Source organism: Tiliqua scincoides, chromosome 5, assembly GCF_035046505.1.
Source record: "Tiliqua scincoides isolate rTilSci1 chromosome 5, rTilSci1.hap2, whole genome shotgun sequence".
Lineage (NCBI taxonomy): Eukaryota > Metazoa > Chordata > Lepidosauria > Squamata > Scincidae > Tiliqua > Tiliqua scincoides.
The window spans coordinates 87,304,980-87,331,616 of NC_089825.1; the positions used below are offsets into that span (position 1 = coordinate 87,304,980).

General features: G+C 43.0%; 1 protein-coding gene across 1 annotated transcript in view; it reads left to right on the forward strand.

The window, feature by feature from the left end:
* Positions 1 to 25,085, forward strand: part of KPNB1 (karyopherin subunit beta 1) — a 39,699-nt gene extending 14,614 nt beyond the window's left edge. Inside the window, exons 7-22 of the mRNA XM_066628549.1 lie at positions 665 to 754; positions 867 to 977; positions 1,384 to 1,485; positions 5,123 to 5,347; positions 5,718 to 5,909; positions 6,243 to 6,373; positions 12,458 to 12,605; positions 13,104 to 13,175; positions 14,850 to 14,994; positions 17,562 to 17,644; positions 18,154 to 18,261; positions 19,053 to 19,196; positions 19,295 to 19,400; positions 20,181 to 20,295; positions 20,708 to 20,869; positions 23,697 to 25,085. Of these exons, the coding sequence (XP_066484646.1) occupies positions 665 to 754; positions 867 to 977; positions 1,384 to 1,485; positions 5,123 to 5,347; positions 5,718 to 5,909; positions 6,243 to 6,373; positions 12,458 to 12,605; positions 13,104 to 13,175; positions 14,850 to 14,994; positions 17,562 to 17,644; positions 18,154 to 18,261; positions 19,053 to 19,196; positions 19,295 to 19,400; positions 20,181 to 20,295; positions 20,708 to 20,869; position 23,697 (1,935 nt within the window). The 3' untranslated portion in view covers positions 23,698 to 25,085. The remainder of the gene's footprint in view (positions 1 to 664; positions 755 to 866; positions 978 to 1,383; positions 1,486 to 5,122; positions 5,348 to 5,717; positions 5,910 to 6,242; positions 6,374 to 12,457; positions 12,606 to 13,103; positions 13,176 to 14,849; positions 14,995 to 17,561; positions 17,645 to 18,153; positions 18,262 to 19,052; positions 19,197 to 19,294; positions 19,401 to 20,180; positions 20,296 to 20,707; positions 20,870 to 23,696) is intronic.
* The last annotated feature ends 1,552 nt before the right edge of the window (positions 25,086 to 26,637 follow it).

Sequence of the window (26,637 nt, forward strand, 5' to 3'; positions counted from 1 at the left end):
GAGCCCGCTGGCCTGATGCAACTGCTTTCAGTGTGAGGGCAACTGTTTGACCTCTCGCATGAGCTGCGGGCTCCCTCCACTGCTTGCTGTTTCATATCTGTGATGTGGCGGCAGCAGCAAAGGAAAGGCTGGCCTTGCTTTGTGCAAGGCCTTTTATAAGCTATTGCAAGATCTTCATTCATGTAAATTCCAGTCTAATGTGTTCATTCATGTAAATTTATTTAAATTTTAAATGTAAATTCTTTTTTCCCAGCCCCTGACACAGTGTCAGAAAGGTAATGTGGCACTCCTGCCAAAAAGTTTGACACCGCTGCTCTAAACCATCTTGGCAAGGTGGCAGGCTTGGAGTATTATGTTTGGCATTATTGCAGTGTTTACTCTTGCAACTGTTTTTTTCCATACCTAGTTAGGCACATCTTTTACTACTGTGATACTTAAGAAAAAAATTCTCAGGTAACTTGTTGTGCAAAATGCTTTCTGGTCCTTTCTTCCATCCTCTTACACTTCCACTGTACAGATGATGGATGAACTGAATTATTTGAGGTCAACCAGTGCAAACTGAATCTGATTCTCTCCTTATCCTAACGCTGTATCTAGTGCACCAGTATACTTCTTCCAAAGGATCCATGGAAGTAATGGGACCTATTCTTTTCTTTGTTTTTAGGTGCGGGTAGCTGCCTTACAGAACTTGGTGAAGATTATGTCCCTCTATTATCAGTACATGGAGACATATATGGGTCCTGCACTTTTCGCTGTGAGTATTCCAGACTGCAGGTTGGGAACAGATGCCTGATTTCTTACAAGCATGTTGTATGTCTGGATGGAGCAGAAATACTGGTCTCTTAACATCTTTCATTTCTCCAAAGATCACAATTGAAGCAATGAAAAGTGACATTGATGAAGTGGCTCTGCAAGGAATTGAGTTCTGGTCAAATGTCTGCGATGAAGAAATGGACCTAGCTATCGAAGCATCAGAGGTGAGTTAAATGTGCTAACAGCCTGTTTTATCAACGGTGATTGATCAGAGATGACAGTTCTGAGTTGTAGCAGATGTTTGGTCCATGATGAGACACCATGCACCACTCTGACTGAAGTGATGTGAACTTTAGATGAATACTGAGACCAAATCTTGCTAACAGAAGTGGCTCATGTGCACTCTTTTTATTATCCAGTACTTATAGTTTCATTTGTAACTCTTAGTATATTTGGTTGCAGTTGTCAGTATTTGCATAGTCTGTGTTGAGAACCTGCTCTGCACACATGAACATTTTCAAAAGGAACACTTTTCAGTAGTCTTTCCAAAGGTCTGGTATTTAAGTATCTGAAAGGGCATATCTGTATATAAGTTGGAACTGATGGAGATATGCTGGTTAACTTCTCTAGGCAGCAGAACAAGGAAGACCTCCCGAGCACACCAGCAAATTCTATGCCAAGGGTGCCCTCCAGTATCTCGTCCCGATTCTCACACAGACACTGACCAAGCAGGTAAGTGGTTATTTGTGGCATTCTCCAGTGTAACAAGATTTAGGGCCTACAGTTATTCAGTACGAACAACCCATTCTACTGAAAGGGAGAGAATGACCTAGCAAAATGTGACTCACTGTTCTCAGTAGTAGTCTGACTTATCATGTGACTTGTTACCAAATAAAGGCTTTGAAACAGGTGTGGCAGTTTCTGTGCTGAGACTGTATCCTGCTAATCAATTGATGCACCAATGTCATGAACCTGAACTTATCTACTCCTCAGATAAGATTTGCTGTGGCATTTGATTTTTAAATTTAAACATTACAAAATGGAGAATTCAGAAAGGGAGAGTCAGTTGTATATATGAAAGTTTCCTTTCTGGTTCCATTTATGTCTCACCTTAGCACTGGTGCCAGAATGTATTGTGAATGAAATGGCAAATTTGTGTTGTGCCACTCTATCTCCAGAGCATGAAATCTCTACAGGGCTGGGTTCAGAATTGGTGCAGAGTTGTTGCAGATACCACTTTGACCTTTGCAGGAGAATTCATCCTGCTATCATTCTTACCGATCAAATCAAAATGAAAAATTGTAATTATGCAAGCATTATCGTGAAAATGGAACAGGATGCTGAACTTTTTACCCTCATCATGCATGTCTAAGCCTTTGCTATAATCTCTGCTTTACCACTAACAGGCTTCATAGTTAGTCAACAAAACCTTTATTGGTCATAAACATTTGATGGGTGAAGACTCTGTACCGAAACCGTAGAGAGAATAGAAAACTAAGCAGTACACAAATATATGTATATATGTGCACCTACATGTACACACAGATACAAACATGCATTTTACATACACACATGAATTATTTAAAAGATAGAAAACAATCAGTTACTCTACAGATATTGCCAAGATGTAATCTACTCAGTGATTGTTTGGTACAGAAAGCTTGGCTCGATTCAGATTACTCAAATTTAGGAACTGTGCGACTGAGAGGGTTGTATACTCTACGTCACCTGCTAGAAGGAATTGAATTATAGTGTTCTTAGAATGCCCTGTTTTAGCATTGAGCAAGGGAGAGAGAAATTGCTGTCTTAGCGCTTGATATCTGGGACAGTGCAACATAGTGTGTATGGAGGATTCTACTTTGCCTAAATTGCAGCTACATAAACGATCTTCCCAGGAGACATTTCTGAATCTGCCATGTAAGTCATTAGAGGGGGTCACATTACAGCGTGCCAAGGTAAAGGCCCTTCTCTCCAGGGGGTGCATTAGGAGGGGCAGATATTTTGGTTGTTGACCACTTGTAATTTTATGTTGAAAATTCAAAGGGGAACATTTTTTCCGTGCTGCGCCTAGAATCTCTTGCCTTTCCATATCATATAGTCTGGTTTTCAAAAGCCTGGTGATAACCTCAGGAGAGGGGGCCCCTTGTAGATCAGCCTCAAGGCCCATCTGTTGAGGTTTTTTTATAATTAGTTAGTTATAATTTTATAAATAGTACTAGGCAAGGAGTTAACGTTGAATCAGTCAACAGCCCCTTCAGCAGCAAATCGTGATCAGCCCTGAAAAAGACTTTGGCCCAGTATTTTAAAAAACTGGACCATGCATGTAACTCTAGTCTATGTTGACCTGATTCCAGGCAGAGTGCTGCGTAGGGAACGCAATGCAATTTTGTAAAAAAATTTAGATTGAACCCTTTCAATTGTGTTGTTTAATGCCGGCATCTATACTGGGATGCCATATAAAATTTGTGGTATGACTTTAGCATTGAAAGCTTGTAAAGCAGCTGGTACAAACTGGTTGCCCCAGGACAAGAAAAAGCGAGTTATGGCTTGAACCACTGGTTTGGATGAATTAATTGCAATTGATCGATGAGAGGACCAGGAATGCTTGTAATGAAATCGAAGACCAAGGTACTGGAATTCCTTGACCTGCTGTATTAATTTTCCTCTGAAAAGCCAAGATTGTGGTTTCCATGAGTTCCCAAAAACCACAATTTTAGACTTTTCATAATTTAACTGCAAAGAGTTTATTGTAAAATATTCAATGCAGGCTTTAACCAGTCTTCGTAAGCCTATTTTTGTACCTGAGATCAGAGCCATGTCATCAGCATATAAAAGTAAAGGGACGTCCACCGATCCCAGTTTGGGGCAATGCGTGTCAAACTTTGTTAAGAAGGGGGCCAAGTCATTGATGAAAAGGATGAACAAAATGGGTGCCAGCACACAACCCTGCTTGACCCCCTTGTTGATTGGGATTGGAGCTGAAAGGTCACCTTGTGGGGATAATTTCACTTGACAGTAAGTGTTTAGGTGGAGGACACGAATTAATTCTAATAATCTTTTGTCAAGTCCCATCTTCTCAAGTTTTTCCCAGAGTCTGTCCCTATCAATAGAGTCAAAGGCAGACTTTAGATCCAGGAATGCCACATAGAGTTGAGATTTCTTTTGAGTCACCTGTTTGAAAATTAAATGGGACAATATCACACAGTGGTCAACTGTGGATTTGTTTGGTCTGAAACCTGCTTGCTGTGGACCTATGATGTTATGATCAGATATCCAGGAAGAAAAATTCTTCAATAAGTGGGATGCGTACATTTTCCCTGTGACATCCAAAAGGCTTATTGGCCTGTAGCTAGAGGGAAGGTTCTTATTTCCTTTTTTGAAAATAGGGACCAAGATTGATCTGGTCCAGGATTCTGGAATTACTCCGAATTTATTGATTCTTGTGAATAGTTCCACGATAATTGGTGCCCACCAGTCTGGCGCTGCTTTATAGAGATGTCTGAGGGAATTGCATATGGGCCAGCTACTTTACCCTGTTTTAGCTGGTTAATAATTGAAATGACCTCATCCACTGAGACAGCAGGCCAGTCTGGGAGGTCTGGCGGGATGGATGCCTGAACAACAGAGGTCGAATTGGATTCATTAAAAAAAATTGATTTAAAGTGAGATTCCCACAGTTTAGCAGGGATTGTGGTGGTACCAATTGGACTCTTTATGAAAACAACCTGATATAACTTGCCAAAAACTCTTAGCATTTTTTGATCTAACAGCGTTGATTAGCAGTGACCATCTTGCTTCTGCAATACAATGGATTGAAACTCTGACAGCTTCCTTCAGGTGGGCAGTCAGCTTGAAATATTGGTGTAAAAGTGTTTTACTGTTAGTGTGTCTAAATTTTTTATAAGTGCTGCGAACGGCAGTTTTCAGAGATAAGCAGATCTGATCAATCTTAGTCATCTTGCCCACCCTCAACTCTTTGGGATGAGGGGATCTTACCTAATACGGCTTCATAGTTAAACATCATTTGCTTTGTGTAGTAGCTTGTACATGGAAGTGCCCAAAGTTTTTCTTTTTAAAAGTGTGAGGAGTTGGAGGTATTTAAATGAGTCTTGATAACCCAGTTTCTACCTGGCAGAAAGTTAATACATATTTCATGCATCTGGTAACTGTTTACTTCAATTGAGGCTTACTTAAAACATAACCTGTTTTGCCCTGAATAGCCAGATCTAAAACATTATGCCTTGTTTGGATGGTCTAGTATGTTGGTAGTCTCACCAGGGCTGCAAAATGAAAGGGCTCTGATTTTAAGTAAGATGTGTAAAGAGTGGGGCTGATTTGGGTGCTTTTACTGTTCTCCCAACCCCTTCAGGATGAGAATGATGACGATGATGACTGGAATCCCTGCAAAGCTGCTGGGGTCTGCCTCATGCTTCTGGCCACCTGTTGCGAAGATGACATTGTCCCTCATGTTCTGCCATTCATTAAAGAACACATAAAGAACATAGACTGGCGATATCGAGACGCTGCTGTCATGGCTTTTGGATGTATTTTGGAAGGACCAGAGCCCAACCAGCTCAAACCCCTTGTCATTCAGGTGAGAGATTCTCGGTCTGGGATAAAAGCTGCTATACTCCAGGAGTCATGAGGTCATCCAAACTGTGTAGATATTGATGTTAACTGAGCATTTCCTTTTGTCTTGACATCTTTCACTGTGCTCTTGAAAACAGAAAATATTGGGAACCATGTCTACATCTTTTGTTATGTTGATGGTGATTCTTAGTCCAGTGGTTCTACCACTTAAATGTATTCATTTTTGTGTACCTATTGATTAGATCATAAGTTCTACATGAACAGATGATCATAAGTTCTACATGGCAATGCTATGCCCCACCTTTTAAATGGAACGTTTCACTTGAAATATGTGTGGTTTTCTCCTTTGGCTGAATTGCTCACTTCTCTCCTAGGCCATGCCCACCCTTATAGAGTTAATGAAGGACCCCAGTGTAGTGGTCAGAGACACAACCGCATGGACTGTGGGTCGGATCTGCGAGCTGCTCCCCGAAGCAGCCATAAACGATATTTACCTCGCTCCATTGTTGCAGTGTCTAATTGAAGGCTTGAGCGCAGAGCCGAGAGTGGCCTCCAACGTATGCTGGGTAAGGCAGGGTCTCTCTCTGGTAGTGAGACTTGACTGTATTTTGTAAAAAGGGGGAGGTGTTTGTATAACAGCAGTTCCCCAAAGGGAACAGGCACACACCTGTATATTAGGAGTTTTTGTGCACAGGGCACAATTTGTTTAGCCCAGTACTTCTGCAAATTTATGCAACAGTGGTTATGAGCGGGAAAAGCTAAAGGATCAAAGGAGTGAGGGGTTCAAACATGAGAGAGGGTGATGGTTCAAGATAAGACTTGGATGTAAATGGGAGAGGGGTGTGGGGGGATAAGAAACGTAGTGAGCTCCTTCTAAGCTGTTGACCCCTGTCTTTCAGGCTTTCACTAGTTTGGCAGAAGCTGCTTATGAAGCTGCTGATGTGGCTGATGATCAGGAGGAGCCAGCAACATACTGTTTATCCTCATCGTTTGAGCTAATAGTTCAGAAACTCTTAGAGACCACAGACAGGTAATTGCAAAGTGTCCTCTTTGCATTCAGAAGACCCCAAGCCTTTGTCTTGCTGCAACATATGAGCATCAAAATATATTTCAGAAATGCTGTGAGGAAGTAGAGGTTAAGATCTCTGAACATTACTAGGGAAGGAGGCATATCGCTAATTCTGCTATGGGCTGGGGTACATATGCGATCGTACCACTGGAGTACAGCAGAGCCTCGGAATCCAGCTTCTTAACAAAGTCAGTGTCATCTTTAAAAAAAAATTGCTTACCATTGTTGCAGAACTTGACATTAAAGAGTATGGGCATAAGCCATAGTGTGGCTTAAGAAGAGTTCAATAGTGCCCTTTGTTCTTACTCACAACAAACAGAAGCAGGACATGTTATGCAAAATAATAAAATTATTATTTTATTAATTTATACCCCGCCTTTTTGCCCAACGGGCACACAAGGCGGCTTACAGCACCTTAAAAATACAACATTAAAAAACAATTTACAATAATTAAAAAATCTAAAAACAAACAAACCCCGTGGATTTTCATATAAAACAAGAACGCCAGCCAGCCTGTCAACAATTAAAAGCTTTTTGAAATAAAATAATAATAAAATATGCTGAATTTCTCTGCGTGAATAATACAAATTTGCTTTTAACTTCACAAGTTGCAGAACTCCACTCCTCTCATGGAGTATGGATTGCATTGGTGCATATTTTGCGTTTTTGTGTTTCAACTTTGCACAGTCCTGAATATAAATAGCTTGCAGCTTGAGTTGTGGTGGTCCTAGAAAATAAAGAATACAATGTTTTAAGTTCAGTTGATGATCCCTTTTTGGGACTGATTTCTGACTACAGTTGAGTAGTATCGGGTTACAGAGAACTTGTCATCTGGCAAGCAAGATAACTAAATCCTGTGGAAGTGTTAGACTACAGATGTATGCAGGCGCACCCTGACTGTTCTCTTGACTTTTGTTGCTTTGCTCTTTTGACTGTTTCCGGTCATAGCCATGTTTCAATTTTTGTGCATGTGCTTTTTTGTCTGAGAAGACAGTCACATCCCAGCATTCCCTCCACCCCAGCTTTGCATGAAGCAGCCTCGTGCCGAACAACAAGCTGACTCGGGCAAGCGTGCAAACACGCAGAGTGCTTAGCACAGCAAAGGAAGCGCCAGGCCAGGCCCTTTCCCTGCCACAGACTGCTGTTCACTGAGAGGGAGAGGCATAACTTTTTCTCTCCCCTCTTTCTGCTGCAGAAGATGCTCCAGGCTGTATGCAAATAAGGGCTGTGGCTGCAACTGCCCACTCCTCTCTCTGGTTAAGCTGTTTCCAGCAGCAGCAGCTGATAAACTGACCACTTGGAAAATTTGAAGGCCCAGCTACTCTGCTGTATAGTAAAATAAGGCTAGCTTTGACATCTGTCCACTTTTGATTTTCATCCATGCTCTGGTCCACAACCAGAGTAAAGTGCAAGGTATACCTGTATAGGGCTAAAGCAACTCAAAGGCTTTGCTGTCTCTTAGACTTGGCTGCCCACCAAGTTCACTCCAAACAGCAATGGCTGACACAAGAAACAGATATGCTTTTCCGTCACACTGATGGAGAACCTGAGTGGGAGTCCTAGAAGATTTGAAAGAAATCATGGCATGCCTGTTGACCTGTCTTTCAGGAACAGGTAATATTGAACAGTAAAAACAAGCAGGTGTCCAAACAATTATAACTTGAGCATGGCAGTGGAATCTGTTTTAGTCTGAAGTTTGGTGACACTTGAGGACTTCCGGTAACATGAGGTTACTTTTCCTCTGGAGCAAGCAACCGTGGATGCTACCCATTATCCATGCAGGTGTCTTCCCACATAGGATGTGATCACTATTTGGGGACCAGCTTTGAACACGGAGAAATCACCGCAACAGTTTCCTCAGCTTTTGTGGAACACAGCTTGTGCTGAAGCACAGGAATTAAAGTGTGCTTGACATGTTTTCCATCAGTATCCCACACAGCCTCAGTTGCTGTCTTTCAAAAAAGTCATGGGCAACAGCCTGTCAGATCTGTTGCTTGTGCCAGACTCACTGATGGATCAGTTGGGCTAGGGACACTGTGTTTGGAGTGAATAAGAACTGCAAATCTTTAGATCTTGTTAGTCTTATCCAATGCTCATCTTAAAGTGGCAGCTCCAGTTTTGTGGGGACCTGGGGAAAATATCCCATGTGATCCCTCCAGTGGTATGCTGACAAGTACATGTCTTCTTCTCCTTGCCACCCCACGATGCCCAGGAACCACACAGCAGATGAACACAACTCCTTCCTGCTGTCCCCCTGTGCTACAGTGATGGCAGTGGTCCTAGTTAGCTGTCCCAGCTGAACATTGTAGATGGTATTTGATGAGGAAAATCAGATAGTGGACTGGTAATGGTGCTGTCTTGCTGCTGCTGCTATTGTTTCAAGTGGCAGTGCAAAGAAGGATTTGTTTGCTGTTGCCACCTGCTCCCAGTTGTGTCCTTTTTTGCTATGTTCTTGGATTTTGGGTGACTCATTAGTTAATGGTGGGAAGCTGCAGCAGGCGGTAAGTTTCAGGACTGGCTTACTGGGCCATCATGAGGAAATACAGTAGTAGCAGATCTTTCCTGCCTCAAATTGGTTGGGCAAGATATGGACTCCAGCCCTAATCTATGGAAGCTACCCCTGTTGCTTTTGTCACATTGCAAATAAATTCATCCCTGTGATGGGCAACTTCATATCATTAGGGAGTCTTCTTCAAATTTTAATTACCTAGCTGAACTCTTCCAGTATTACTCTTGGTAGAAGCTTCCCAGATTTGTTTGACTCTTGATACCATAACGTTCTGGTGTTACACTTGTTTGGTAACACTACTTTAGGGCCAAATAATATCCATTATGAAATATTTTGCTAGCTACCTCAAGCTATGCTTTAACTGCTCCTAACACCCACTAATTAGATTTGACAGCAACGTGTTTTCCCAGATTGGTGAGCTGTCATCACAAATATATTTTCTGAAGCATTGACTGAACTTCAAGAATCCAATGTACCATTCCATTGTTTTGACATTCCAGCTGTTTGGTTTGCTTCCTTGTACATCCTGACCAACCGGATTTCCGCAGGCATTGAACTCCTGTTCACCGGATTTAGTTGAAAATTGGTTTGCAAAATTTTCCTGGGATATGGACATCTGCTGTTGGGATCATTTAGTCTTAAACTCTTGACACTCCTTGAAAATTGTGCTCAGATCTTTTAATTTCTGACTAGATTAATGGACAGATCTTAAGTTCCAAATTCACATTGAATCTCCTTTTCTGGCCCTCTCAAACAGATGAAGAGTGTCCCTTAGGCAATGTCCTTGGTATGACTTTTTTTCTACCAACATTAATGACTGTTTTCTGCAAAATTCTATGCAGTTGTTGAGACTGTCATCCTGGTTTGGAGATAACATCTCATTAGCTAGACACACATCCTAATAGCTCTGGATACCAGTCCCTGGATTGTTGCTTGACAGAAAGCTTGCATTCCCACCACATTTACCTGTTAAATGTGATGTATGCAAAGGAATGAAATGGTCTGTGGTTGCTTTCTTCCATCTCTTGGGATGCAATCAAAAGGATTGTGCTGCAGATCTATGGCTTTATGTACGGTGGGGGGGGTATCTCTAAACTTTTCAGTATGAAGACCTCATTGTATATTTTACATATATTCATGGTTTAATGAATGAATAAGTTTTACTTGAATCTTTTGTTTGTAATCAGCATGATATGATTCGGAACAAAAGAGAAATGTGACAATTACTAAGAAACAATTACAAAGGAACATGTTTAAATTGAGAAATTATATATAACAAGTAAAAATGTCAAACATTAGCAGATGCTTTGACAAAAAAACTGACCTGATAAAATTACTGCTGGCCAGGTAAATCTTGGGATAGGCCAGATGTGGCCCCTGGGCCTTAGTTTGGAGAGCCCTTACTGTCTTGAAGAAACTGGGCCCCATCTCATTGTAGTCTTCATGCAGAAGCATTTGAACCACAACTGATTGTGAGGGAGAGTTGATAAAGCAAGGTCCACTGTATTGGTTCAGCTGGCACCAACTGCTATTTGACTCCATCTCAGGCCAGTCTCCCTGGCTGACTTCCACCTGGCCGTCAGGCCAAGGGCCATGTTTATGTAACATGACATAAGAAATGGCACCTGGATTTGCTTATTGCCTTCTCTGCCCAAGCACATTTTTCTTTTCAGTCCTGTCTATTAGGTTGTATGCTATTTTCCTTTGTAAATCATCTTGATAGTATTGGCAGGAAGGCTATATATATGTGTTTAAACACTTTGCAGTAAGGACTACCCTGATTGGAACAGTCTTCATGACCCAATGGGAAAATAAGTTTGAACAATGAACTCAGAAGTTAAATTTCAGACTTTTTACCTACTCCTGGTTTTTTAGGAGGGATTTGTGCCAAATAACTTTTTTCAGCAATGCAGCCACTTCTACCCTGGACTAGGAGATCCCTAGGGCAGTTGTTCTCAAACTTCCCAGGAGTTTTACTCCTGGGATAAGTCCTTGTGGGGGACGGAGTGAGGGCAGCAATGTGATCCCCAGGATCATGTTGCTAAGAGGGGTTCTTTTACTTACAGGTGACTGCAGGAGGTGCAGGGAGCCCCGCGCAGCCCTCCATAGGGCTCCTTGATGCTTAGAATGTTAAAAAAGCAGGCGCAAAGCACTTCCTCTGTGTTTGCAACTAGGAAGCGCTTTGTGCACACTTTTTCAGCTTTTTTCAGCATTGGTGAGCCCTGCAGAGGGCTGTGCCGGGCTCCCCGCACCTCCTGCAGCCACTTGTAAGAAAAAGCACCACCCTTTCACCCCCATTAGTGATGTGATCCTGGGGATCATGTTTCTGCCCTGCCCCTTAGAGGGACAGGGGACCCTTTACATGAACTGATCAATTGTAACTGTGACTATCTTTCATTCCATAACAGTTTTGCTGATGACTCCCAAGTCCATAGGCACCAACAGTAGCAAGAGTATTTCCAGCTGGATAATCTATTGCAGAACTTTCTGCCGTCCTGCTGACCTTGAATTACATTACATTCCTGGGTTTAGAAAAGTCTGCACCCATTCCCCAACTTCTATAGTTCATTGCTGGTCAAAAACTTGTTCAACTTTATCTTCATTGTTTTGTGTTTATTCCCATTTAGGTATTTTTTTTGATCTAGATTCTTTTTTTTTTTTTTTCTTCAGTTCTGGAATTGAATGTTATAGTCTGAAAGACCAGGTTGTCATTGTGGCAATTTAAGTTGTCAAGTGCTGGAATCCCATTCAGTAACTTGGCCTCTGTGCTCAAGTAGAAACTTAACAAGTGTTGTGGGATAATGGGAACACCAATAAAACACTTCAGGTCAAATAGTGAATTCTGATCATAGCCAGATATATTCCTCAGGCTGAGGAGAAAGGTGTCCTGGCTCAGCCTAAGAACTAGACCTGGGGTCTGTGCTTGTTGGTAACTTCTGAAGAGTGACCGCCTTGCTGTATGTGTAGTGCTGTATTCGGCTTACTTCCAAAAATGTGGTGGTGTCTTTCAATGGCTCTCTGGATTTCTGCATATCCAGTTGCTTCATTTGCACTGTATGGACCTAGCATAACTTTCTGACTGAAAACATGAACATGCCTCAACTTTTAAAAAATGAAACTAAAGAAGGAACTCTCTCTCTCTCTTTGGCCTGTGCCACTTGCCAGAAGAACGGGCCATTGGCAGGTTGCAACTCCTCCCAAGAACACCACCATTGTGAGGGAGCAACAAGTCATTTGACAGAGCATGGGCAGTTACAGGAAACCCATTCTCCCTCCCTCCAGAAAGAACTAGAAGGGAAAAACTGCTTCAACAGCTGGTTGCAATAGTGAGGGGGAGGATGCTCTCTCTGACTGTTTCTTCTAGCCAGAGTGATAAGGATGTTAAGTTTTTTGTATTGTCTTAAAGCGTTGTAATTTGGAGAGCAAATGCATTTTGGATATCAACTGACAAGAGCGGCAAACAAAATAGAAGAGTTACGCTGTAGCTGGCGTTTAACTTTCCTGAGATCTCTCTCAAACCTCCTTTTCTGCTTCAGACCTGATGGACACCAGAATAACCTGAGGAGTTCAGCATACGAAGCTTTGATGGAGATTGTGAAAAACAGCGCCAAGGACTGTTACCCTGCTGTCCAGAAGACAACTTTAGTCATTATGGAACGGCTGCAACAAGTGCTGCAGATGGAGGTTGGTTGGAAGGCAAAAACATACTTGTGTGAAAGCACTGGGTGTCCCAACAAGTGTGTAGTGCCTAGTATGGCAGTATAGTTTGGGGCACCAGTAATTCTTTGTGGCTTTTTGCATGCTTTCTATATCTCTCTGCAAAATTATCTTGAAAGATTGGGTATGTCTGGAAATGCCTGAGATTGAGGTTAAGATGTTTTGCCTTCTGCAACACAATCCCTTTATGTTAAATTTCAAATGCATACATTTAGCCATGGTACAATCATAAATGTGCCTCTGATTTTATGTTTAGCAGCCTCTCTAACCATAAGTTTCATTTTTTTGAAAGATGATTATGTAAACTTGTACGTTCAGTCACACGTACAATAGTAAATGAGATCAGAGTTTATTCTGGTAATGCTATCGATGTAATTCCTAATCATGACCTTAGGCACAGTCAGGATTAAGTGTCAAGTACTTGGAATTGCTTTTTAAGTGCTAAAAATATCTTCTCCTCCCCAGTCCCATATCCAGAGCACATCTGACAGAATTCAGTTCAATGATCTTCAGTCTTTGCTATGTGCCACTTTACAGGTAAAGTCTTTTTCACTTGTTTGCACAGAGGGTATAGAGAAAACACTTAACAGTAAAACTAATAGTGTTCAAAGCAAAGCAGAATACAGCTGGGCTTTTTCACAAGAGATGCCAGGAAATGCCTCTTGGTTCTACCATGGGATCTTTTTTCTTTGAACTTACAAAAGGGATGCTGCATAAGATCACAAGAAGAGCCTTGCTGGATTAGTCCAAGGGCCCATCTAGACCAGCTTTCTGTATCTCACAGTGGCCACCAAATGCCTCAGGAAGCACCCAAGACAACAAGATACTTGTATCATGTTATTACTTCCTTGCATTTGGCATTCAGATAGGCTACCTCTAAAATCCAGGTGTTGCATTCAGTCATCATGACTTGTAACCTGTGTTGAACTTTTCTCCATAAATCTGTCCAGTCTTTTAAAAATGGGTGCCATCGCAACAACTGTGGCAAGGAGTTCCACAGATTAACTTATGCATTAAAGATTTTTTAGAGCATACAGCAGAGTCAAATGTCTAATGAAATGAGGGTTGCCTGGTTCAAATCTCAGTTCATCCTCAGATTGATAAGAGAGCCTTCAGCAAGCCATTCTGTCCTGTTTGAGTAAACAAACCTGTCTTGAAATGGATTCCAAGTACTACAGAAGTGTTTATCCTTTGACAGTGTGCAGAGTTCAGGAACACATAGTACAGGTCAGACCTCCTTATCCGCAGATCTGAAACCCGCTGATTTCACCCAATACAAGTCAAGAGGCCCTTCCTTGTACCTACTGGATGTGGCCAGAAAAGTCTTCTAGTCACATCCAAGAGGGAATCCTTTTGAGGTGCAGGGAGGCCTTACTCTGCCTCCTTTGACCTCAGAAGGCCTCTGGAATGCCTCCAAAAGGCACTTCCAGTTTTGACTGAAAACCACAAGTGCCTTTTGGAGTCTTTTTGGTGTCTGGGGTGGCTACCCAAGGGTGGCTTCTGGGGTGGCTCCCGGACATGACGAGAAGGCTCTTCTGATCACACCCAGGACACACAGCGACCTGCAGACTTCACTATCCATGGCTTGTGGTATCTGCAGGGGGTCTAGGAATGAATCCCCCCCCCCCGCAGATACCAAGATCCAACTATATTTGTATAGTATAGTCACTCTGACATGTTGCTGGTCCAGAGACTTTTCCTGGAGTCATGGTTTCTCCTACAATAGTGGATTTTCTTTGCAAAAGTGCATTTGGGGACTACGTACATTTTGGAAAGCAGATGAACCTGGTGAGGGTGCCTTGCAAAATACCTTGTTTGTAAGAATATACTCCCAAGGGATGGCTAGGAAGGAGTAGGGTGCTAGAGGGCATCTGGAAATTACTGTAGTAAAACCCCATGTCCTAATGGACAGTTCCTGCTGTCTCCTGCTACCTATGTCTCCTGCAACTGAATCCTTATACTAGAATCTGAATTCTTTGGAGATTCTGTTTTTGAAGCTGAGTAGTTCTGGCCTGGGCTAATGCCTTAACAGTTTTAGCAAATGCAGGAAACATAAATGAAGGCTCTGAAAGCCCAGTTTAGAGAATCCTTGTAGATGTCTCTCAGCTATGGGGTTGTATATGTTGGGTGGGAGGACAACTGATTAAAATATGTGGGGGATAGTGGTCCAAGAGGAAAGTCTCCATCTAACTTTGCCCTCTCCAAACTCAGAATGTCCTCCGTAAAGTGCAGCATCAAGATGCTTTGCAGATCTCTGATGTGGTTATGGCATCTCTCCTGAGGATGTTCCAAAGCACAGCGGGATCAGGGGGTCTTCAAGAAGATGCTCTCATGGCTGTCAGCACCCTGGTAGAAGGTTAGTGCTCTCATGAGCCTTGGAGGGGGTGGTTTTTTCAATAGTACGCATGCTTGATGTGGTCTGGATATATTCTATGTCCCCTTCCTAAAGTCCTCTTAATTCTGACACAAAATTGCTCTTAATTTCTGCTGTACTCTGGCTGTTTGGGATGAAAAGTGTAAAGGTAGCGGATGTGTAAGCTATAGTCATGGAGAGAACCCTTCCTGGTTACACCAGGAAATTTATACATGGGTGTTTTAATTGGTCTAGTTGTTGCTTGGGTCAGCAAAGCATAACTTGTATGTGTGACTATAAAAGTCCTATCTTGTAACACAGCCAACAACACTGTGCAAGAAATTGCAACGAAACAAAAATAGGATTGGCATCTGTAAACCTGTGGACATGTAAAGCAAGTTATTCTGTGATAACCCATTGCTTCATGCTGATAGTGCTATCCATTGATTACAGAATGTAGCTAAATGTCCACTTATTGAACTCTTTTGGTGTAAACTGGTTAGAGATTGTCAAAGCTTAAGAATGTAAAACATTGGTTTATTAGAATTGCTTTTATAATAGGCCTAAATTGGTTACAATTACCTATTAATGAGACAATTTAAATTCTCAACAGTAGGAATTTTTCAGTGTTATAGGCACATATAAATATGCATGAATAATAAATTGAATGATAGCTTCTGGCATTTGTCCAAAAAATGCAAGTCTCTAAAAGTTCCTGTTTAAATGACATTAAACACGCGTAGCAAGCATGAAAATTCCTTTAAATGTGTGTCTGGATGTAGCATCTGTCAAGGGGTACATGCTTTTAAATGAAACGTGTATACGTGGAACATGACTCTTGGCAAGGCTGGAGGTGATGGGGATGGTAAAGTACTGTCGGATGATGCCATGAGAGGCTGTCACCTGTATAGCTTCATGGAATATTTGACAGTATTTATCAACTCAGTTGACTTGTGCCTCAACCTTAAGCAGTTGTTGCCAAGAGCATTGGAAGCAATCTAGTCTCTTAGGACACATATGCATGGCACACAGATGTGTGAAAACCCAGACCCCCCCCCCCCCATGTGTGGAGGGACTTTTTTGTGTGTTTGGAGAAGACAGTTTGGGAGACATGAGTTTCAAGCAGAGAAGCTGTGTAATGGGAGAAAGGAAGGTTGCTTGACTGCTCCCAGTTTTCTCCCTTCCATTGTCCAACTTCCATGAACCAAGAGCATGTGTGTTCATTTTGAACCCTGCTGAAATGAAAACACTGGAGGGGAGCAAATGAGAAACTGCACTCGGAAATGGTTAAACGTTCACCTGCTGTAAGGGCAACTTAGTTATGAATACAGAATTTATTCAGGAGAGGTCTATATCTGCAATGCTCCTTTCCACGTACTTGGTGGTTTTCCACTGCTAATTTGCTAATCATTGTGAATGATGGTTTGCGCTGAAGTCTCTCTTCTCCCTCCTTTCTGGTTTCTGAAGGTCTTATTAATTATGCAGTTGTGAGTAAGAATGATTAATTCTGAAGTTTAGGCTGCAACACTCAATGGTCTATTTGTGTGGCATGTGTGTTGGAAGTATGTTTTATTTAGAATATTGTTGCTATGGCTGGTGACACAGATTGTTCAGTTGGCTGTTGACAGAGTGTGAATAAAACTAGCAGCGCACAAATTAGAAACACTTTGACTAGTTGGTCATGTGTGGTTTGGTGACTACTGAGCTGCCTTCCAGATATAGAACACCTGGGCTCTGATCTCAGTGGCTTGATATAGACATTATTCCTTCTGCCTTATCTGTTAGACTGGTGCAGTTGTGCAGAGATTCTCCCCACCACCAATTCCTGGAGCTGTTGAGTACTGACCTAATGGTTCTTTTTAGTTTAGTAACACACTTTATAAAATTAGGTGTGCCATACAAGTAACAATGGGTGCAACATTTCTTACCTAAAGGTGCCCACTGTATTCATCTAGGTGCTCTTCAATTGCAGATTTCAGTTTTTATTGAAAATTTGTGAGACTTATGCTGAACTTGATGAAAGCATCATAGTTGCTCAAGTGATAGATCATCAAGTAGCTATGTTCAAGGTGTTCTAAAGTGCTTCTTTGCATTGTCTCAATTACACAGGCCTACATAATTGAGGGTCAAAGGTTTTTCCCAAACTTTATGGTGGTTTGATATGAATTTGGGGTGCATATTCCAAAAATGGTATCCGTTTTGCCCTGTCATGTCTAGTTTTGGAGACACAGCATAGCCTCTTTATTGAATGGTGAATGAGCCTCTTCCTCATGAGGAAGCTGCTTGAACCATTCACTAAAGAAGCTATGTCGTGTCTCCAAAACTAGATAGGGCAAAATGGATGCCATTTTTGGAATATGCACCCCAAATATACCCGGGAATTGGTGTAACGTTTAAGGAAGCAAAATGTGTGTTGGCCTGTGTTATCTGTAAAATCTGACAACAAAATATAGCAATTTGTGCACTTAACAGGCGTGATAGATTTTCTTCCACATGTAGGCTGTGGACTTGGAGATCTTTAATCTTAGATGTTTAATATTTCATCTCCATGCTCCCCCCTTCTTTTGTAGTGTTAGGAGGAGAGTTTCTCAAGTACATGGATGCTTTCAAACCTTTCCTGAGCATTGGACTAAAGAACTATGCTGAATACCAGGTAAGGCTCTTTCTTGATTCATGGCTTTGGAGTATAATCTCTCTGCTCTAAAGTTCAGTCTCAATCTGCCATTCACTTCAGTGTTGTCATCTGGATTGTATAGATGTAGGAATTTGGGATGGATCTGTCGTGCAACTGTAGCTGGGACGGTGTCTTGATCATACTATCCAGGATAGTGTTTAGACCCTTGAGAGGTTAATGGAGAAAATTTACCTTGGACGAAATGGAAGAAGCAGAGATGATTGTTGAATGTGTAACTGATTGAACTCTGCAGTAAGCTGAGATCTTACGTATTAAGCACTGATCCCAAAACATGTCAACAAATCCTGAAACTATAAAAGGGGTATGTAGGTGGTATCACAGACTTCATAAAGCTCTGCTTTGAGGTCCTCAGAATCAATATCTCGCAGCTACTGGTTTTACTGGCAGAAGAGGAGTCTGGGGGGAGGACATGAAAAGTGGCTTGCTGATTGGGTGGGTGTATAAGTGATTTGCATTCCTTTTCACAGGTGTGCCTGGCAGCAGTGGGCCTAGTGGGTGACTTGTGCCGGGCTCTGCAGTCCAACATTCTGCCTTTCTGTGATGAAGTTATGCAGCTACTCTTGGAAAACTTGGGGGTGAGTGCTTCTTGATAGTTTTGTGCTTTGTGCTAGGCAGCTGACAGAATGAGAGGACTCTGCATGTCATTAGGTTTTTAAAATCCTGAAGTATTTACCAAAACTCTGCTATTGTACAGTATATATTCAAAGTGGAAGTAACAACTATAAATAGCATGATTTCTTAAAGGTATGCTGGGGTTTTCAACAGTTATATGGTGTTTCTTTCCCCTCACAGTAGCTTTTTTAGAAACAGACTAATAGTTTGTATGATGGGTCAGGTGACATGGCTGTCTGAAACTTACTATCTATCGATGGGTTTTAGTCAAGGGGAGATCGCTGCTGCTGAAATTGAGAGGGCAAATGGCAAGGTGCAAGGACAACGTTTCTGTCATCACCATGAGCAGTAGCCAAGCCTTTCCTTTCTGCACTTACTGGATAAATACCTGAAGGGAGATACATACACATGGCACATGCAGCCTGAATTAAAAAAACCTATTAATCCAACCCACAAAAAAGTTTGCCTGAATGTTAAGCACTAGGTGACACGAACCAACTAGTCCTTGGGTGAATGGCAAAACTAACTTCCAATGTGAATACTATAGTGTGTGGGGCACAGGCTGGGTTCAAATCTCTACTCTGTCATGAAACTCCCCTTGGGCCAGTCATTTCTTCTAGTCTATTGCCTTACAAAGTTAGGATAAATGGGACAATCCCTGAACTTCTTGGAGAAACAACAAAATATAAATGCAACGTGTGTGTTTATAATGTACATGCTCAAGAATAAAGCACGTGCACTTTTGACTCTACAGAATGAAAATGTGCATCGGTCTGTAAAGCCCCAGATTCTCTCAGTGTTTGGAGATATAGCTCTTGCAATTGGAGGGGAATTTAAGAAATACTTAGAGGTTGTACTGAATACCCTACAGCAAGCTTCTCAAGCCCAGGTTGATAAGGTAAGACCAGTAGCCGCCTGTTGTTCTGTTGTGATAGCCATCCCAAATGACTTCATAGGAGCTTCCATTGAATGTAACTTTCTGCCTGTTTTCCTTAGTCTGACTATGACATGGTAGACTACCTAAATGAATTACGAGAGGGCTGTTTGGAAGCATATACAGGCATCATCCAAGGACTGAAAGGAGATCAAGAGAATGTCCATCGTGAGTATGCCCTTAAGGTTCCAGGAGTGACTGCTTCTGAAGTATGGCTTTTAATTCCTTCTGACTTGGTGGGATGCCCTTGGGAAGAGGGTTTTGGTTGGGGGGGGGTGAAGACCCTCCACTTTGGCCTTTAAGTTACCTCATTTTTAGTAGGTGATACATCACAAGGCCAGAGAGACATTTGTGATGCATCTCTAGGTCCTTTTCAGTTTGCTTTGCCTCAGAGGCTCAGAGTGTGTTACTGTTGTATAAGGTCCCCTGCTTGAGTACAGGTTAAATTCAAGGGGTCTGTACTTAAGTTGAAACTTGCAGTTTTTATGAGCTCAGCACTATTGTGCCAGTATAAAAGCACTACCAAAGGATGTGCTTTATACAACTGTGCTAATGTGGACACTTGTAACATGGGGATCTAGCATATTGTGTATATTGTTCTGGAGATTAGGATGTTGAATATGCTTGTGTGTGTGACTTCAGGTCAGTCCCTCCCTCCCTCCTTGCAAATTAAGGTTCTGCAAATTAAGCAACATAGTGATTGCCATGGGTGTTACTACAATGCATACATTGTGGTTTTATGAAATGCTTTTTTTAAGTCGATAGCAGGCAGCTATGAGAAAAAAAAGTTTGGTGAGAGGGCTGTGGTGGGAAGAGGCTTTCCAGACCTGATCAGGCTGCCAATCACAGGAGAGAATGCTAAAAGGAATGTTTAACTACAGTGTTTTATATTAATATTGGTAACTGTTAAGTGGCTGATAAACTAAACAATGCTTTTTTTTTTCCCAGCGGATGTGATGCTGGTGCAGCCCAGAGTAGAATTCATCTTGTCTTTCATTGACCATATTGCTTCAGATGAAGATCATACTGATGGGGTCGTAGCTTGTGCAGCTGGGCTGATAGGGTAAATGCAAGTGCCACCTTGGTGGGAGGGGTCATACTGTGCTATGCTAGTGTTCTACTTCATAGCTACACTTGAGGAGACTCATACTAGAATAGGAACAAAACCTTCTCTAAACAGATGCCCCAAACCATATTCCAGATGAAGGGCAGCAGACAGGAACCTTTTCACAACAGTACTGGGTTATCATTACTTATTCTGAGAGGAAAGGGGTACTGAACAGTGCAGGTCCCAAGACCTGTGAAGAGGCGGGGTTTCAATCCCAGTTCAGACTGGACATTTTAGCCTGTTCCTGCCTTGTGAAGAAAGTGTCATTTGGATTATACTTCAGTAGTCAGTCATGGAGGTTGGAAGCGACAAGGGACCTTTCTAAGCTTGTATGCTTCCATTAAAACAGTTTTCTTATTTCTCACAGGGATTTGTGCACAGCATTTGGGAAAGATGTCCTCAAGTTGGTAGAAACTAGGGCCATGATACACGAACTGCTAACTGAAGGAAGGAGATCAAAGACGAACAAAACAAAAACGCTTGCTACCTGGGCCACTAAAGAGCTGAGAAAACTGAAGAATCAAGCTTGGTAAGGAGGTTGCCATTTCTCTTAGAATGACTGAGCTGCTCTTATGTAGCTTGTTTCAGGATCATTTAAAGCAGTGGGTTAAACTGTGGGTCAGGACCCACAAGGTGGGTTGCGAGCCAATATCAGGTGGGTCCCCACTCATCTCAGTATTTTATTTTTAATATATTAGACTGGTATGTGACTGCATTCGGGGAAATGTTACAGATCTGTACTTTTAACAGGCTACTATGTACATGCTTTTAATAATGATAGTCACTCCTGGGTAAGTGTGGGTAGGATTGCAGCCTAGGACTGTTAAAAAATTTTTCCTGCTTGATGATGTCACTTCTGATCATGACATCACTTCCAGTGGGTCCTGACAGATTCTCATTCTAAAAAGTGGGTCCTGACACTAAAAGCTTGAGAACCACTGATTTAAAGTATTTAGTCAGTGGCCTTGATGCTAATATTCTATGGCTCTTGCCCTGATCGTTAGCCCATTCTAAGCCTTTTTCTTTTTTCCATTTTCCCAATATTTCTGGAAAAAATTCAGCCTCCTGGAAAACCTGCAGAATACACTATACATTAACTCAGAAATGACAGATACACTGCTTTTGAAAGGCTTACCTGCCATACTGACTTTCCAGTGCGATGCACAGCCATGGGGTGGGGAGGCAACAGTTAAGCCCAGCAGATCTGGCCAGTGCCTTGCACAAACTGCATTGAAGTTCTAGAACAGGGGTCGGCAACCTGCGGCTCTAGAGCCGCATGTGGCTCTTTCAGCTGCCTGCTGCGGCTCCTGCCGGTGAAAGTGGCAAAGGGGTTAACAGGTGGCACCTGTGTTGGGAGGGCAGGCTGCTTCCCTTCACCTCCTGAACTCACTGCCTTCCTCTCCCTTCACCCCCACCTGCCCCGCATTGGTTTCCCTTTTCAATTTTGCCCGCTCTGCAGGCTTAAGCTCCCTGTTTTTCCCTTCCCCAACTCTCCAGCAGGCTCAGCCAATCAGCATCCAGCAGGCTCCTGGCTTTTTCTGTTGGAATGGCTCAGGGCCCTTCACTGGCTGACCACCAGCCAATCCTGAGCTGCCCTCCTCCTCAGCCATTGCGAGCCCTTGCAACCCGCCTTTCCTTGAGCAGGTCCCCACTCAGTGCAAGGAGAGGCTTTTCCTCCACAGCAGAGACATCCTGTGTCTACTCAGTAGTAAGCCCCATTACAGTGGATGAAGCTTACTCCCAGGAAAGGGTGCCTGGGATGGCAGCCTTGGAGCCTGCTCAAGGCCAAGTGCAAGGACGGGTGAGTGGGAGCCCGAGCAGGTCTGTTCCAGAGTAAGCCCAGATCTAGTCCCTGGGCTACTCCCAGGAAGGTGTGGAGGGCTGTAACCTCAGCCTCCTCCTGTGCAGGTCTACTCACAAGTAAGCCCCGCTGTAGTCAGTGAGGCTTCCTCCCAGGAGGGTGTGGAGGGCTGCAGCCTCAGCCCCCTCCTATGCAGGTCTACTCCCAAGTAGTCAGTGAGGCTTCCTCCCAGGAAAGTGTGGAGAGGACTGCAACCTGAGAGCTCCAACCAACTTGTCTACTCAGAAGTCCCATTGTAGCCAATGGGGCTTACTCCCAGGATAGTGTGGAGAGGGTTGCAGCCTGAGTGAGGGAGGGCAGGCAGGCAGGGCAGAAGCTGGCCTGTGGCTGCCCCCCCTTCTTCTCTTCCCCACCTTTGGAGTCTGTGTCCTTTTTTCCTTCCAGCAGGGTGCCTCTGGAAGGTGTGGGGAGTTCTTTAGTATCCATGTAAGATAAGCAGATGTCATAACCGCCATATGTATTGTAATCGAGGAAGATCTGGTGAGGAGGTAGATGTGGTGTCAGCAGTGGCCCCTTTAAGGGTAAGGCCTGGGCATCCAGCAGAGTGTGCTGCACAGCTGCAGCCACTTGAAGGCAATAGGGCCCTCAGGGATATAAGGGGCACCTGAGGAAGGGGGTGTGGGTTGGAGAGAGGAGACCTGACCTGACCTGACCGGGCTTATTGACTTTGGCTTGGATACTCTGACTGATTTGACTGACTTACTTTGGAATCTGATCTTGGACGGTGACTTGGCTTACTGACTTTGGACTCTGTCCTGGATACTTTGACTGACTTTGTGACTAACTGCTGGAGACACTGGCGTTTGAAGCGTGGCTGCTGTGCCCAAGACCTGCTGAGGACCAAGGGGCTGCTGTAGTGGTGGGAGGCTGCTGGCAGGAGAGAGGACCTCTGCAGGTTGGAACAGGCGAGCTACCCTGGAGGTGGGGTCCAGCAGGACTACAGGGCAGAACCAGGGTCATTTGTTGGGGGAATGAAGGGGAGCTAATTTGCTTAAAGTGGGCATAATTCTCCAGGCAGAGAATGGCCTTGGAATCAGGCAAAACACCATAGAGGACCAGGCATCTGAAAACACAGGACAAGAATGTATGACAAAACTAACTAAAAGCTACAAGAGGGGGCTACATTATAAAAATGGGACCTATAAGAGCATAAAGGTAAAAAAACAACAACACTATATATGCTGTGTTATCTTCATTTTAGATGTCAAAAGGGTTTTGTGGCTCCTGAGGTTTTTTTTCCTCCGAAAAATGGGTCCAAATGGCTCTCTGAGTGTTTAAGGTTGCCGACCCCTGTTCTAGAACATTCTTTCAGGGCCCTTTTCAATTGACTGGGTTCCTCGGCCGACAAATGAATGTGGAAATGTTTTTCTAAGGGTAAAACTTGAAAACCATTGTTTAGTTAAGTGCTCTTGCATCTGTTAAAAGATCTGCATGCATGTTGTCTTACCTTTGTGTGTGCCTCCCTACCCCTCACCATTTTTTTTTCCTCTCCTAGATCTGTTACCATTGGGATGACACCTGAGACCCCCACTGGAAAATCTCCAATCTATTGAGAAAAAAAACCCAACCCGGAAGTGAGGAGTGTGCACGGATGCTGAGTGTTTGGGAATGAGAGGATGAGTGAGTGAGAGGCTTAAAACACACCATGGTGAAAATCTGGCCACGGCAAATGGCAGCAGCGCTGTTAATGGAGCTAATCACTGACTTGCGTCGCAACAAAACCTTGTCATCGCTTGCCTCCAGGAAGTGGAAAAACGATTGATTTCCATACTTCAGTGCAGTCTCTTCCGACAGAGACGAGGACTAACTTCTGTGTCTTTTGGCCAGTGGAGGGGGAGATGAATTAGTCGGGGAGAGAGGAGAGCTAGCTTCAGGTTCAATTTGAGTGCTCATATCTTAAGGTCTGGCTTTCGTTGCTGGAGAGAGAGGAGGTGGGATCCCCAGCCTGCCTAGTGTCACCTTTTCAGGGGGTGGGGAGGGGCGTTTTTGGCCGCACAATGCTGTTGATGCACGAGAGAAACGGGAAGGGTGAAGGATTTTCTTTCCAGAGTGAGTGTGTGTGAATGAGGCGGTATCTACATTCTCAACTTCTAAGTCATTGCAGTTAATCTTTCCCAAAAAGAGAAATACTGAAGAGGTTAGCAGTTGCATTTCATAAACTAACAAGTTCAGTCTACTTGAAGCAGCAGAAGAATAAGAGAGTTTAAGGGGGGTGGGGGGGTAAGAGGTTGCTCTGTATAGGGCTGCTTTAGGGAATTGCTGGTGGGATGTTCAGAGCTCCCGTCGTGACACTTTTTCACGATCTTGTTTCATTAAAAAGCGCCTTTCCTTCCTTAATTTTGTTCAACTGTGAATGTAGAAACCAGGGGTAGGGGTGGGGGGAGGTGGGGAGGGTCTCCAGAAAAGAAAACACAAACTCTCACGTGTAAGTAGAGAGATTAGGATCCAGTTGCTCCAAATGGGATGTGAGGCTTTAAAATAAAACATAACTATGCTAGAATTGGCAACAAAAGAAAACCCAAAGGGAAAAAGCCCCTCTTGGCGTGAACAAAGCAGCCTGAACCACACACAAAACTGTGCCAAAGAGTTAAAAAAGAAGCAAGAATAAAAACAACTTCAGGAAATATTTTGGATTGCAAAAATGAGGTTGAAATTCAAATGTTCAGACAAAGCAAAAAAAAAAAAGATAAAAATACGATTTGGAAACCGCTTGGCCTATTTGTCCTCTTTATTTGATTCTGATACGGTATTAGTCTTGCTGCACTTCAAAAAGGAAAAATTTATATAAATATATATACTGACTTGAACTTACACAGGATGGCACTTGTAAAAGGTTATATTTTTCCACTGCAGTTGAAGATTAATAAAATGGTGTCAAACATTCCCCCAGTACTACTTTTTTTATCTTGGTCTTTCCAATCAACAGGGAATCCAACTTTTTTTACAAAAAAATAAAAAATACAACAGATGAATGGGCAGCTGTGTGCTAGGGTCTGTAGTGTGCCTGTGAAACCCCAAATATTGCATAACTTTTTAAAACAATCCTTTAAACTTCTTGCAGTGGATGGGGAGAGGAGTGGCAGCAGTTCTGTAGCTATTTAGGATTCTGGAGAGGCTGTGACACATCTGCTCCTTGACTATGTAGGGATTGAAGCTTGGGGCTTTTAAAAGATGGGTGCTTTGCAAGCTTGTCTTTTTTTGGGGGGGGGACGGACCCCAATACCTTTACAAGAAGCATGCTTTTAAAAAAGGAACCTCTCATCCCTCCCCCGCCTCCTCCCTTTTCCAGGCTTGTCCTGGAGCCCTTTTTGATTGCCCATCCTCATTGGGAAGCAAGCATGCTAGCTTCTTGTACAGGGTATCTGATGTGTGCCTTTCAGTGCCAGGTTCAGAATTGCAGCCCCCAAGTGCTGACTTCACGAACCAGTGTACAAAAAAAAAAAAAGACCAGGTGGCTGAGCAGGAAGCTCCTGTGTGAGTCTGAAAGATTGGCTTTTTATAAACCTGGGTCCACCTTTCTTAATGCCTTTTTTCTTTGGGGTGGGGTTTTCTTTGCAAGACACCCACAAAACGAAAGCCATTCCTGAATTGGGGAGAGGGGTGTGTGAAGGGGAGATCTGATCATTCCTCAGTGCTACTGAACTCTGTCCAGTGTTGGCTGTTCAGCTGTAGGCTGCACGCAAATAAAGTACACTGAGTTAGTAGTGGAAACCAAAACTGTGTCTATTTTTTTTCTCGCCATTCAATTTCTAAAACAGAAACTGGAACTAAACTCAAACCTTGTAGGAGACGCTTAGGTTTCCCTGATCCTAGATATGAGGTGGAGCACTGCATGTGTTCAAGAGGAATTCTGCCAGAATGCCCTATTGTTTCCTTCTACTACATATTCTGTGCCTTGGAGTCCTGGCCAGCTGTTCTGCTTAAACATGTACACCCTCTTAACTGCTTGCAGAGAGGCAGTAAAATATTAGGTGGCTTTGATGCAACCATGGATCCAAATTTGAAGAGTCCTCCTTGATTTAACAGTCTGTGCTGCTGCCTTTCCTATTAGAGTTGCTGTAAGGAAATGTAGGTTTGCAGTGCAGGTTGCCTAGGACAAGCCTGCAGCATTACAACTCTTTAAGCCTAACACAACTGGCTTGTATTGTTGGCTCAAGGCAGGCATCAAATATGTTTCCAAAACTTGCCTGATCAAGGTATTGAGAAAATCCAGTTTTCCTAATAGTGTTCTAGTGGCATGAGGAAATAATAATACAGGTATTTCTATACCGCCTTTCTAGGTCCTCAGATTTCTCCTTAGACTTTATTCAAGGCGGTTTACATAGGCAGGCCCTTTCTACCGTGTCTGGCAGTTCTTGTTTTGTAGCATGAAGGTGGCCATTGAGAAAAGGGCCTGCACCAATTTCTAAGCAAGTACACGAATGGCATGATATACA